A 13,974-nucleotide genomic window follows, 5' to 3' on the forward strand; every position below is an offset into this window, starting at 1 on the left:
CGATAGAATTTAATGCAAGAAGAAAATGTTATCGCCAATGTCGTTCGATGGCGTCGCGCGCACGCTCTAATCGTCTAAATTATATAACAAATATGACAATAAAGTATTTTTTTTCTCGTTCTTTTTCTTCTCTGTCCAGCCATTGATAAGTAATGGAGACGCACGGCTCTGTGGCGCGTTCGAAAAAATAAATGACATACCACGCATATTGGAACAAATGCAATAATGTTTCTCTGGCTGCCAACGTTTCGTCGGAATGGAATAAAATTCGATAAATCCGATAAAATTGAAGAAGCTGTTGTCAGGCCATAAAAGGCGCACAAACACAACACACACAGACACAGACCGAGAGAGAGAGAGAACGAGAAACATTCTGGTTCTTATTTATTTTCCTTTGTTAATTCTTCACACAAAGTTGCGACTTTTAAATATTTTTGGGGCGATAATTTGTTCGTTTCGTCTGAGGTGTATATCCACTATAGATAATCAAGTTAAGTGTATGGAAGAAGTAATTTGTGTAATAATAATTGTAAAACTAGCGACAACATTTATCTTATATTGAGGCTCAAGCGATTTGATGTCGCGCCAGCGCCTTCGAACCATTCATCCGCCACAAATGGCAGTTATCACTTCGGAGATAGCAACTGAATTTATTGATAACATCGAAAAGCATTAAAAACGTTTTCTTCAACGATTGACATCAATTTCAAAAACTTCAACCGAATTTCGAAAAAAAAAAGCGACACAAACACATTTTGTCCGAGGACAAAAAGCATACAATTGTTTTTCATAGCATCGATGATTATTATGATTGAAGTTGAGACGAATCATGCAAATGAGGCAATGAGCCAGCCACAGAGAGGGATAACAACATAATAAAAGGAATATATAGCACCATGCTGGTAGATAGGCAATGGAGCACTGAGTCTTTTCAGTCGTTCAGACATAGATCATCTTATCGCGTTATTTTTGTCGAATGTTTGATAAATCTTAATCTGTAAAAGCGAAAACGGTCGCGTCTTTTAGTCGACATTCACAAAAAAGGTCGAATGTTTGTGTTTTTTTCGTGAAGATTCCAAGTATTCGCTTTTACTCTTGTACTGCAACCAGTACGCTCTTTCCTTATACGACGAGAAAAAAGAGAATTACAAAAAAACGACAAATTATAGTTTCCGACGAAAGAACACAAGCCGTCCAAGCGAGAATGAAAGGGAAGCGATATGAGAATGTTCAACGAACAAAATGATGAGTCGCCGATTACAAAGTCTAACTTTGGTTAGATTCGCTGATTTTGAAACGGGCGAAAATAACAACAAATTGCGATAACGTCCAACAGAACAGAACAGAAACGAAGCGCACAGAATTGAAATGGAGAACAAAAATCGAAACAACAATCGGAACGTCGAGAGTAAGGGAGCGCGAGTAAAAAAAATTGATTATACATTCATCATGACATTTTTAAACTGATCCACAATCGAAATTATCAAACAGTCGGAAGAACTTAGTCGCGTACTCACTGTAGGTTCTTGACATTCGATTCGATATCAGCTCAGTCATTCTATTTGCCGTATTCTTCTAATAATAATCATCATTCCGCATGCACTTTATGATCTCTCTACTGCAGTCATCAACTTGTGTACATATTTTATCAGTGCAAAGAAAATTGATCACTTTCATTCATTCTACTCTATCCGCCCGAGTTAATTAAACTAACTCAATATTCCATTGCTTTTATAACTTTATTATACGACGTAAATTGCACTTTTTCGTGTGTTTCTTTTGTCTCTCATGGGAGCAGCAAGAAATCGGTCATTATTTTTTTTTGATTTCTTTCAAAACAAAGAAGTGAAATAAACAACAAATTGGAAATTGAACTCCTGAAATCAGAGAAATTCATAATCAAGCCGAGATTTGATAGACTGTTGCCGGTAGGAGGAGCACTTTAGTTGAAAACAAAATTTAACGAGCAAAAATCATTCAATTTAATGCTTTTGATGATGAGCGGTTCTTTTACGACTAAATCCAGTGTAGACAAACGGGCTTTTTATGGCGTAGCCGACGAATACAATTTGATATAAACAATATCTTAAGTAAATCTTACTTTTTTTTCATTTAGGATGTATTTTGTTTGCCTAACAGAAGCGATAACCCAGAGTCGATTGAATCTGTCAATCAAAAGTTTATTTTCAAACATTTTATCACAATTGGAAAGTAAATCTAAGCCAATTGGCTTCTGGCTATTGAATGTGACAAACAGCGGGAATTCAAATTGGGCTCATTTTGAGCAAAAAATGAGAGAGGAAAGGGAAACGGATATACTGCTCAAACTTGAATACGAATTCGTAACAATTTGATCAACACTGTGTGATTCAATTTCTGTTATCAATATAAGTCCTCAATTAAAAACTTGAACGATATCAATCAATCGGAACCAGTTTTTGACACATTCATTGTCTATAATAAATCATAATTTCTGGCATCGTCTTCATTTCTACATATCGAGTGGCACTCACTTTTTAGTTCATTTTCCGCTTTTTGAATTCGAATCGAATAAAGCAGCGCGTTTTGTAATCATACATGTGATTAGAAATAGATGGTTTTTTATCAACAGCTGATAAACATTAAAAAGCGTGGTAAAATCCTATATCATGCATGCGTGTTCCGGCTTCGTTTAGATTTGGTTTTTGTTTGTTTGTTTTTTTTTTCTGCCATGAAAATTGTAATTGTGTGAAATCGTCTTCGTTTCGTGCAACGCAGAAAGCACACTAAAACAAGCCGCTGTGTCGCTGGGAAATAAGAATAGAACTTATGAATAAAACTAAAGTTGGTGATATCTTGATCTTGTTCGTTTTCAGCAGGAAAAAGCATGTGACAAGCACACATTGCCACAGAGTCGCGTAATCGCAAAGTGCTTTTTTTTATCGGTACTGTTGGGTCAAGTGAGTTTTGATTTTCGATTACGTTTTTCGTATTATTATTTGTTGGTACGGTTACGTGTTTACGTTTTTTTTCTCGTGCACTTATCTGCTGTCTAATCGCAAAAGTAGCTTTGATTTTCGAACTCAAATATGGAATATATGGCATTTTGATTTCTTTTTTAGATTTGTTTCTGCTAATAAATGTTTATCATCGATTCTGTCTCCTGTCTTCGTTTTTTTTTTCGTCTTCGGCGTGTGTGTGAATTTCAATTGACGCGTCAAAGTCATTTCCAGTCATGGTTTAGTAGGCCGCAGAAGATTAATTGTACGAATCCATATAATGATGATTCCATTTGCTAAAAGAAAAAATCGTAAAAATCGAAAACATTGTGTGGCCATCGAAATGGTCTCCGGCAGATGATGATTAGCATGTGCGCTCGGCATGTTTATACTCTTAATCTCGCCTCAACATCGAAATTCAATTCATTTCATTTTCGAATGCCATTTCGGAATTTGATTAAGGTGCGATAAGTTAGTGCCAAAAAAAAGTTCTACTAGCCACCGAAAATGAATATGAAATGAGTGACAATGACACCGACCGAATGAAATCAGCCGAAGATATTCAAGTTTGAGATACTCCGTGTGCTTGTGCTCGTTTATTTTTCGTTCGTTTTTGCGACAAAATAAATGATCAGATTAGACGATGTGAATTCGTTTGGAAATGACTTTTGTGGTTCTAGCTGTCTCGCTTTCGCCCTCTTCGTAATGTGCTTTTTCCACACATTTTACCTCGTACTGCGGTGTTTCTGTTTCGATCATTGTCTTCAAATTCAGTACGATTTTTTTTGTCTTCTTCTTCTTCTTCGTAACTTTTAACTGATTTTCTATAGATAAAATTTTTGATGTGTGTGTGTGTGTGTGTATGTGAGTGCTTTCTGAACATGATTCGGGGCAAAAAGAGTACACAGATACTATCGAAGTGTTTTATTTTGCATCGTCCTGATAAAATCACTAATATAACGTCGTCTTTGCCGCCGCTGTCGTCGTCGTCTTCTTCTTCATCGTCGTCGTCATTGCTGTGCTGTCGTTTGCGATACACACAAGTATTATGGCATGAAACATCAGACCAGCCTAGCCATATTTCCATTTAGATCGTAGTCACGATAACAAGATAGTTTTTGTTGTGGTCGCTCTTCGCTTGTATGTGTGTGCTTGGCTGCGTGTGTTCGTGTTTGTGTTTGTGTGTGTGTACATGTACATGTACTAGGGAGCCGTACATATTTCGGCCAAAACTCACATTGTATGCACAGCACATGAACGAGCGAACAAACGTGCGAGCAAGTATGTGTGTATATGCCTCGTTTCGACAGCGATGTTTTTTTATTGATAAGATAATAGCACATAACAACGCATTGTTATTTCGTTTTGAAATTTATTGTTTCTTATCATTTTGTATCAATCACAGATCGCAGAGCGATATTTTACCGAGAAATGTGTGTATGCTTCTCTTTTTATCGTTTACACTGTTGCCTCGACTATATATTCGTATTTAGCTTTTGGACGGTTTTTTTTGTTTCTGTTTCGCTTCTTAGCCACACATATACTTATACAAACACACACTCATCATTCGTGGATCGGATTGCGCGAACAAATTTACGCGTTATGTGTACATGCACGTTTTTTTGTTGTTGTTTCGTAGGCCCAATATGACTTTGTAAACGAACAGAAACAGCGAAAAAAAACCTCACGGTATCAATGAACAAATCAAACTTGTACACATTAAAATGATTATTTCTCTCTTTCGTTTTGTATATTGCTTTTCTCGCTCTCAAAGCTTGTTACATTGCGGGCTAGTGTTGTTGTTGCTCCTTTTTATCGTTGAAAAATGAGAGAGAGAGAGAGAGAGAGAGAGAGCGAAAAAAAGATGAATTTGGCTTGAAGTTTTACTTCAAAAATCTTTGTTGGCATCCTCTCAATGCACAAATATTTATTACAGATATTATTCATATCAACATTAAAATCGTTTTGGATTTCTTTGTACACTTTGTGAGTGCTCTTTAGTGCGATCAGACATAGCGGGCAACATTTTACTCGCTCTCGTATCTGGATGACATGCAACTCGAACACTCTGTGTCGCATACGTAATCATATTTTCAAAATCAAATGCCTTATCAAGATCTTCGGTGCGTTCAATATCAAATGTATTTTTTCGTTGTTGTTGTTACTTCAGACTCTCTGACATCGTTTTCTCGTAAATTCGTTTTTCAAAGTTTTAAGAGAGAGATGGAAGAGATTTTGTGCCCGATAACGTGTTCATTGTAAGTGAACAGAAGAAGAAAAAAACAACGACGACGACGATGAAGAAAAAAAAACACAGATCAAAAAGCCAAAGTGTATGTATTTCAGTTTCTCTGATTCACGAAATACTGTCATTGAAATTAAAGTGTTAAAATGGAAATTTTGATGACTTCGATTTTGACTTATTATTACTACTAATCTCTCGACGAATGAAGAAGAAACACACACACACACACAACGAATTCGATTACAAAATGAATGTACTTACTTTTTAGCAGTGGTTTTGGATTTGATTGTTTCCTTCGGGACATTATGCTGTACACTAGAAAAACTCATCTAAATTTAGAATTGAAATGCGGTTAAATGCTGTCGTGGTGTGTCGTTCATTTCATGGATGTGATCGTGTCGTTTATCTTCTCAGTCTGCTCTCGGGCTCTAGCAGTTAGCGGTTTTATCGCGCGTTTAATTTCAAATCAATAGAAATGCCAACATTCCAGTCTATGAATATGTCTCGAATGTGAATATTTAGAGAGAAAAAACAGCTTGCCACCTTTGGTCATTTAGCTGATTTATTGTGTTTATGTTTGTTTTCATTCGCGTTTAGCGATTCGCAGTTGAAATCGAAGGCGACGTTCAATAACAATGATAACAAATATTTATTACGATTAATTTATCTTGACTTTAAAATCAGTGCACCAAATCACGCTTCGGAAATCTTAGCATCAAACAGAGTCTCTGCAGCTCATGACAACGGCAATTGAACGAGAACAAAAAAACAACAATTGCATTCACCGTTTGTTGGTTGAATAGTTGACGTTAACATTAATTCTTGAATAAATCAGTGCTGCTGTTAATTCTTATGCATGTGCAATTGTGCATATTCACGTTGGTGAGTGTGCTATTGGCTTATTTGAATTTTTAGAACGACGTTAAAAGATATGAGAACGGAATATTATATGCATTTTTGAGTTGTGTGTCAATAAATTTATCGCTTTTTCCATGCAACTGGTTTTTTTTCTCTCTCGCCTCGCTACTTTACTATTGCACACTCCGATTTAAATCACGTTTTCACTATCGCGCGCACACTATTATTGTTTAGTAACAGCTCTAAACAGCATTTGTGTAGAAAATGATTACAATCCAGTTCACTCGATCTCATTTTCAGTTGGATTTCATTACAAACTTCCAAAATGTTTTCAACAAACAACAACAACAAAAAAATTGGAAAAAATATGTATAATTCAATTCTTTTTTACACTTTTTTAGCACCAAAACAAACAATTTTCAAAGTAAGAATTTCCAATTGTGAGAACAATTCAAATAAAATGTGTATTTTTTTCTTCTTTCTCTTCAAATAAAAATATCCAAATTAATTCTGCTTTTTTTCTTCTTCAAAAACTCCAATTAAATTCAATATTTCCGCCAATTCAATTTTCAAATAAATTCCATAATTTATTTATCCGGGTAATTCCGGTTTATTTACAACTGATGAACAAATTTTTTTAATTTGAATCTGTACGTCACACGTGAGTTGAATGAATGAACGATACACAGAGAGACAGAGTAGGAGCAGGACGACTTTCCTGTTACAACTATCGTTGCTGACTAATGGAATTATTGTAAGCATTTAACCGTCTACCGTCTCGTTTGGCTTTCGTATGTTTTGTGTACAGTGTGAGGCTGTTGTTTTGAATATGGCAGTAGACAGACCAACATTTTGCTCCAGCAGTCGCTACACGTCTCGAATGAATTACGGCGGGCATATGTACGATGGATGTGTGCGAACGGAGTATGTGTGTCTGTGTGTATGTGCGAAGTGAATGCATGTTCGTTTGGCTTTTGTTGACATATGCCACCAATGTGACAATACGAGAGTTGCGCAAATGTGTGCTGTCGGCAAAATACACTGTTAATTCAAGCCACACGCTGTCCGCTCGATCCATTCACAATTGATCTCAAGCCTACAAACAATACGACAACCGCTTGGTTTCATAGCCTGGTTCATGCTATTGTGAATGAATTGTTTTTTCATCTGCTTCAAATTCCATAAGAAAATTTTATTCTTCGTACATTTTTACGTTCGACTCATGGTTCAATTCATCAAAAATTTATATAAAAAAACTAACTTTCTGAATATTCTGTAAATACTGATGAAAAATGATTCTTTTCCATTTTTAGAGTCCTTCCTTTGTTTTCTACTTAACGTTCAGCCGCCGGTGTAACACCATCTGTTGGAAATTTCTTGAACGCTCCGGTTAAAAACTGCCATTGCATTGAAATTCAAAAATGCTATGGAACAAGCGAGTGGATAATGTGAACGAATAACTCAATTTGGAGACATATTTTATTTAAATTTCTATTTAATCTGAATTGCATCATTTTTTCTTGGGAACAACAGAAGAATTTCTGGACGGAATATTGAACACTTTCACTTTCTATACGGTTGAAAATACTCAAAGTGCTCAAGAGATTCGAGTGAAAAATTAATAAATGAAAATTGAATGTGACCAATGTCACTTCAAATAAATGTGAATATGAGAAATAAATATGTGACCATGAAAACATTTTTTGACAAAAATATATAATCGACTCGATTACACTTTCTTTGCAGTCTGAAATTCTTTTTTTTTCGATAACGAATGCGCTCATATAATCTGAAGGGAAGAATTTATCATGATAAATTCCATTATTGTGCGTATTTGGCTGCATCTGAAAAGACGTTCGTTAAAATATCATTTGTTTTCAAGCGCTCTGTGCAAAGGCCGCATAACACGCACCGCATGCAATTGATAGCACATTAAAGGTTATTGTGAGTCATCTAAAAATAAACGAAAATAAAAAAAAAGTATGAAGAAATGGGTGATGTATTCGAAAAAGAGGCCACGAATTTTTATTCGCACATGCAAATATATGCGATTGAGTTAGGCCACTTCATCGGCCAAAAATATTTTCAAAATTTCTGCTTCGAACATTCGAAACTATTCGAAAAATTGGATGGGTACAAAGTCTCTTTTCATTCGGATAAAAAAAATTTAGAACGCAAAAAGTTGGTTGAACCCATGAATCAACCGAAGACGGTTAGTTTCATCACTTCATATGCTGTTTGTTGTAACTTCGTAAAACTTAGATTGATAAAAATGACGATTGAAATAATCATTGCAATGCAGTCGGTCAATTCGGACAAGCGATTTTCGTTTAAGTTGAAGGAACTTATGAAAACGTACGAAACGTAATTTAAATGATTGCTGAGAAGAAGAAGAAAAAAAAAACCAACAAAACAAACAAGTTGGGCTGAAAAATCAAAGTCCACCGAGCAGAGGAAGCGTGCGCGAAGGTGTGTAGGCAAATGTTTACATTCGGCGAAAAATCAGTCACTGGCCACATGTTTAATTATTATCAAAACGATAGCAGAAACGGCGTATGTCTAATATGCAGGCGGTTCATTGGTGTCGCATTAAATCCGTTCAAGTATGAAAACAGCACATACTCGATGATAAAAGCGACGACACTTGCAAATAATAATAACACTATACAAAGAGTCTGTCGTCGATGGGAGAAGGGAAATAAAGTGTGTAAACAATTATTAAAACTGATTCGTCTACTCTGAGTAAACTACTCGTACGATGTAAAACGACACGCAAAAAAAGCTATTTCGAGTTTAGTTTGAACGTGCCGACCGGGGTGTAGCTAATGCCGGTTATTTTATTTTATTTCTTCTTTTTTTGCGTTCAACCCGAATATTGATTACGATTATCATGAAAAATGAGCCGCAGATAAAGCAATAATGAGTTAAGTTTTTATTCATTCAACAAACAAACAAACAAAAAGTCGGAACTAAATCCCAGTGCCCGCATCCAGGATCCATCGAACGATGAAAAAAAACACACACACACCTCCTGGAAGATTACTAAGGTTACGTCAGAGATAACATTAACTTGTTCTATAAATACATTTTAATCCATTATATCGAACTACGAATTAGCCGATAGTCGCTTGTCTATCATCGTAGCTCAATAATAATGTGGCATTTAATTTGGTTTCAAGTTTTTTTTCCTTCATGAAGTCAGTTATTTTGCATTTTACGCGATTCGTTTTTGTCAACGTTTACGGCGGTGGCGAGTGTTTCGCTTTCGCGCTATTTAAGTGTCGGTCAAAATCGAATTGTGCGAGTCTCTGTTTTGTTGATACAATTCATACTTGCCTCTAGTCATGCAGCTTGTGTTCACGTGCTACTAAAAGTGAATTCATGAGGTCACTGCATGATACCCTCTGTATGTAGTGCGCACCGCATTTTAAATGGCTTATGAGCGGGAAAAAGGGAAAAAAACACGCACACCATACAAACACGATAACACACCGAGTGAGAATACACATAGAGAAATAGCAACAACCGTCGTGCCTCCGTATTTCATCGGTATTTCATTGGCTCGCTTACGCATTCATTGTGCACGATTTGTGCCAGTGATGATTTCGTGACTTGGTTTTTACGTCGAATTCCTTGTTTTCTTCGTTGTTCGTTGTCGCTTTTGGCATGCACAATAGTCACTGTCTATCTCTATTCTACTTCCATGCCATATACAATTTAGAGGCAGCTATCGCTGTACATGTATATTGCATAGCCTCACAGTTGGTACACACACTACTACCGGCCGTGATCGGGTGTGCCCAAAGACAAACTACTCTCTCAACACCATACGGCGCGTGTTGAAAACGGCTCTTACTTGCTCGTGCACTTGAAAAACTCGGTCGCCGGTGCCTTTGGAATTTCAAAGACGGGTTCGATGATGACATCAACATGGGGAGCACCCTGTGTTAAATGGGGGACATGTATACTATGCGCAAAGTTGTCAGTCATCACACACGGAGAGCGAAATCGCTTGCTTTGTGTGTATGCATGTATGTGGCCGTCTTTTTTTATTTTTATTTTGTTTTGAGTCAGCAAGCGGAATTCAGTGTGTCGTGTATTAGCACCAGAAGAGGTAAAGCATTATTCAAACGTCTGCGGAGGATCAGAACGAATGTACAGTGTTTGTGCTTAGCAAAACTAAACTGTAAAAACAAAGTTTTTAATTTTTTGAATTTCTGATTCGAAAAATTGAGTGAAAATTCAAGACATTACAAATTATCCCAAGAATAATTTGAAAGCGAAATTTAAACAGTTGTCAAACAATTGAAAATAAAAATCAAGAAAAATTGGAGAAAATTCCTAATCGTGTGTGATTTTTGTTTTGCAAAAAAATTGGAATAAACAAAAATACGTAAATAAATCCCAAAATGGAGCAAGAACTAAGTTTATTATCACCGCCAGCTACTCCACCACTTGAACTAAACAAGGTGAGTCAATCAACTTCAAATACCAGTGTAGGCTAAAAATAGACCAAAAAATTGCGAATTTGAAATGCACGACCTAGATGACAAAGGGTATATACCTATATCCTATCAGCACCGAGTAATGCTTGAAGCAAGTGGAGCGATCTGAAATGACCTGAATCGACACAGGGATACATCGTAGAAAACACTTTTAAAATTGCGCTTTCATTACAAATTGCCCGGGTTCTTGCAATCGATTTGATGAATGCCGTAAATAATGTGACAGTGAGACTAGACAAGTCCATCGTATCCATAAAAAACGCAGCAGATAACAATAAAGGTCTCCAACAAATTCAGAAAAGAAGCAAAAAAAATGTAGACGGAAGAAACCATTCCGTACACTTTTTTTCCTTCGTTCGCTCACACACAGCGCGCGACTCGTGCAATTTTCCAAACAAAAACAACCGCTTGCGCGTCTTTCTTCTGTTTGCACTTTAGACCCATGCTTGTATCACGCACTGTTCATTCGCCGATCAGCTGGTGTTCACGTGAACACTTTGTAAACATTTTTACTGATTTTCCATATCGCTATGTCGACGTGCTTATGGCTGGCTGGCGTGCGCGCTCCCATTCAGTGTATGATACATTAACAGAGTCGCGCGTGTGTATACATGAGCGAGCGCTGAGACTTGAGTGTTGTTGTTGTTGTTGACGTACGTACAACAATACGAATAGCGCTAGAGCGATACATGAAATTTCGTCTCATTAGGCCAGGGCATACGCTTTATATTTGTTGTTGTTTTGAATTTTTTTTCTCTCTCTTTTGTTCTTTCGTTCATGATTGTGTCATTTTTGTTTTTAAAGTGTGGTTTTTTTTCGTTCGTCTCTATACAATTTGCCCTCTTGCTTGGGCGATGTTGTTTGTATGACGTATTTATCGACACGGGACTCAAATACAGCGTCTACATCATTCACTACGAACTTCGATGTCGATGTCGATATTTACACTCACTGAATGGGTGACGATTTCAGAATTCAATGATTTTGCGTACTCGTAATCAGTACGGCGATGATGAACGAGAAATAAAACAAAGAAAAAATAAGAAAAAGAAGCAAACGATAGACGAAAAAAACTCAGGTTTTTATTTTCAAACAGTGATAAAAGGTGCGAGTAGCAAACATTCGACAATTCATTGATAACGACTGCACTCCGCTTATGGAAAGTTTTTGTACGCTTTTGAAGAATCACCTACTCAAACAATGTCTGCTTGACTGACGTCATGAATTAGACGCCTTGTGACATTTCAAAAGTGGCTATTTCCCCCTTTCAAATTGTCCCGACGCCTGACGCAATCTATCATCGAACATTTAACTCCCAGCCGAGTGTAATAATAGCGCAGAAAAAAATATCACTCATTGCTAAAGTACTTTCGATTCAAGTCGAAATTTCTGTTTACGTTGCAATGAAAACAGAACCCGTCCGACTAGATTAAGTCATTTACGCCGTAGCTTATATATATATTCAAATTGGTGATAACGGGCGCTGACTGTGCGATACGTAATACTTAAACTAATATCAATTTGTTCTATATTTAGTTCGTCGTGTGTATAAAGTCGAGCAATCATTTTAATTAAATTCCAATGGAGGAAAAAAAATATTGTTGATTCTTTTTTTATGTACTAAAATTTGTTCTTCTGTTTTCTTTTCCTTCTTTCTGTAGAATGACGATGTGAACAATTTGAAACGCAATTTCCTGGAAATTTTCAACTCGCAATCATCTTCAAAGCTTTTGTTCACTCCGAATCCATCCGACTCGGAAGATGAATCAGACTTGCCACCACGCAAGCGGTTGTGCGCTCGTGATCAATTCAATTTGTCGGTCACGAATACACCGCCCCAATCGGAGTCGGACACAGAATCGAATGCATCGTCGACATTTGCATCATTCTCTCCAAAGCAAATCGAATCGCCGTTGGGCTCAAACGCTATATCACATCAAGTTCAATTGCAACAACAAAGGCCCAGTGTTATTATGCGTGCAACATCGACCGGAGTGTACTGTGTCGATCCGCCAAATGAGACAAATCTGTTGCGTAGCGTGAAATATAAGATGGGACGAAAACTCTCCGAAAAAGATATTGAAAACACCGTTTCGAATTGCGAGGAAACCACCGATGCAAAGGCACTCAAGTCAACAAAGAACAAACAGAAGAAAGTTCCAGTCGTGGAAAAAACCAATCAAATGCAATGCATGACCACACCAACTGCAACGGTACAACCACAAATCCGAACAACAACCCATTTACCGGCTATTGCCCCAAAATTACCGCATGGTTTTTACATTGCTGCCAATCCGAGTGAGTTACTATCAAACGGAGGATTCATCATTTTAAACCCTGCAAATCAACAAATCGTCGCTGCCACCCACTTAGTACAAACCGTAGCCGCAAAACCAGTTACAACACCTCCAGTGCCCGAACGTCGGCGAGTGTACGAATGTAACTATCCAAATTGTGGCAAAAATTATTTCAAATCCAGTCATTTAAAAGCCCATCAACGAATTCATACCGGTGAAAAGCCATTCATTTGCAAATGGGAAAACTGCGAACGTCGGTTCAGTCGCAGTGATGAACTGTCACGCCATAAACGTACTCACACTGGCGAGAAGAAATTCGTATGTCCCGTGTGCTCAAAACCATTCATGCGAAGCGATCATCTCAGCAAGCATGTAAAGCGACATACGAAGAAAAACAATTCGGGCGCTCTCCGGCCAATTGTGCCAACCACACAGAAAATTCAAACCGTTAAGATTCTGTTACAATAAAACGAAGGAGAGAGAAGATGATAATGGAAAACAGACCGCCGTTGAATCACAAAGAAGGCATTCCCCAAACTGCGACTTGAATCGTACTTTACACAAATTAAGGACACATTTTAATCTGCATCTCGAGATTTTTAGATGAAACAAAAAAAGAAGAAATGAAAAAAATGAATCATTTTCTAACTATAACTTAATCGATATTAAGCCTAAAAAAATCATACTAAATACTTTTTTCCTATAGAAAATTTTATGACTCTGTTGATTCTCAAACATGTTTTCGTTTATTATTATTATTCTATTGAATAGCAGTTAGATCACATGTATAGGACCAATTTTTTTTTTCGTTTTGCAAATTGATTCACCTAACCTATTCACGTTTATGTACTTGATAAAATAATTAGTGCTTAGATTTTTACGACAACAACAACAAAAAAAAACCGTATTATAATCATGTAATTATTAGATTTCTCGTGTAGTAAGTATCTGTGATAAATTTGATATAATGTTATCAAAATTTTTCTTATAAACAAATGAAATAAAATTTAAAAAAACATTTGAAATTGAACAATTGGTTGTTTTTTTTTTTTGAAATTCATAAAATGACGTAAATGGAAAGAATTCCAGGC

General features: G+C 36.7%; 2 protein-coding genes across 3 annotated transcripts in view; one reads left to right on the forward strand and one right to left on the reverse strand.

Annotated features, from left to right (window-relative positions):
• The window catches only part of LOC129567981 (zinc finger protein ush), a 48,601-nt gene extending 41,642 nt beyond the window's left edge, over positions 1-6,959 (reverse strand). Inside the window, exon 1 of one of the 2 annotated variants that reach the window (XM_055445425.1) lies at positions 5,485-6,959. In XM_055445425.1, the coding sequence (XP_055301400.1) occupies positions 5,485-5,527 (43 nt within the window). In that variant the 5' untranslated portion in view covers positions 5,528-6,959. The remainder of the gene's footprint in view (positions 1-5,484) is intronic. The other variant, XM_055445426.1, reaches the window with a different exon arrangement.
• A 2,348-nt stretch (positions 6,960-9,307) lies between these two features.
• Positions 9,308-13,913, forward strand: LOC129567984 (Wilms tumor protein homolog A). Its single transcript, XM_055445445.1, has 2 exons — positions 9,308-10,550; positions 12,248-13,913. Exons 1-2 carry the CDS (start codon positions 10,491-10,493, stop codon positions 13,349-13,351), a joined length of 1,164 nt encoding a protein of 387 aa, XP_055301420.1. The 5' UTR covers positions 9,308-10,490; the 3' UTR covers positions 13,352-13,913.
• The last annotated feature ends 61 nt before the right edge of the window (positions 13,914-13,974 follow it).

This window comes from Sitodiplosis mosellana, unplaced genomic scaffold (assembly GCF_009176505.1).
Source record: "Sitodiplosis mosellana isolate CC-2019 unplaced genomic scaffold, AAFC_SMos_1.0 Smas_scaffold_14, whole genome shotgun sequence".
NCBI classification, from domain to species: Eukaryota; Metazoa; Arthropoda; class Insecta; order Diptera; family Cecidomyiidae; genus Sitodiplosis; species Sitodiplosis mosellana.

Excerpts from the sequence above, each read along its gene's own strand:
- LOC129567984 (XM_055445445.1), top strand. The coding sequence starts at position 10,491 with ATGGAGCAAGAACTAAGTTTATTATCACCGCCAGCTACTCCACCACTT. Across the intron at positions 10,551-12,247 it reads CACCACTTGAACTAAACAAG|AATGACGATGTGAACAATTT; the intron begins GTGAGTCAATCA and ends TTCTTTCTGTAG.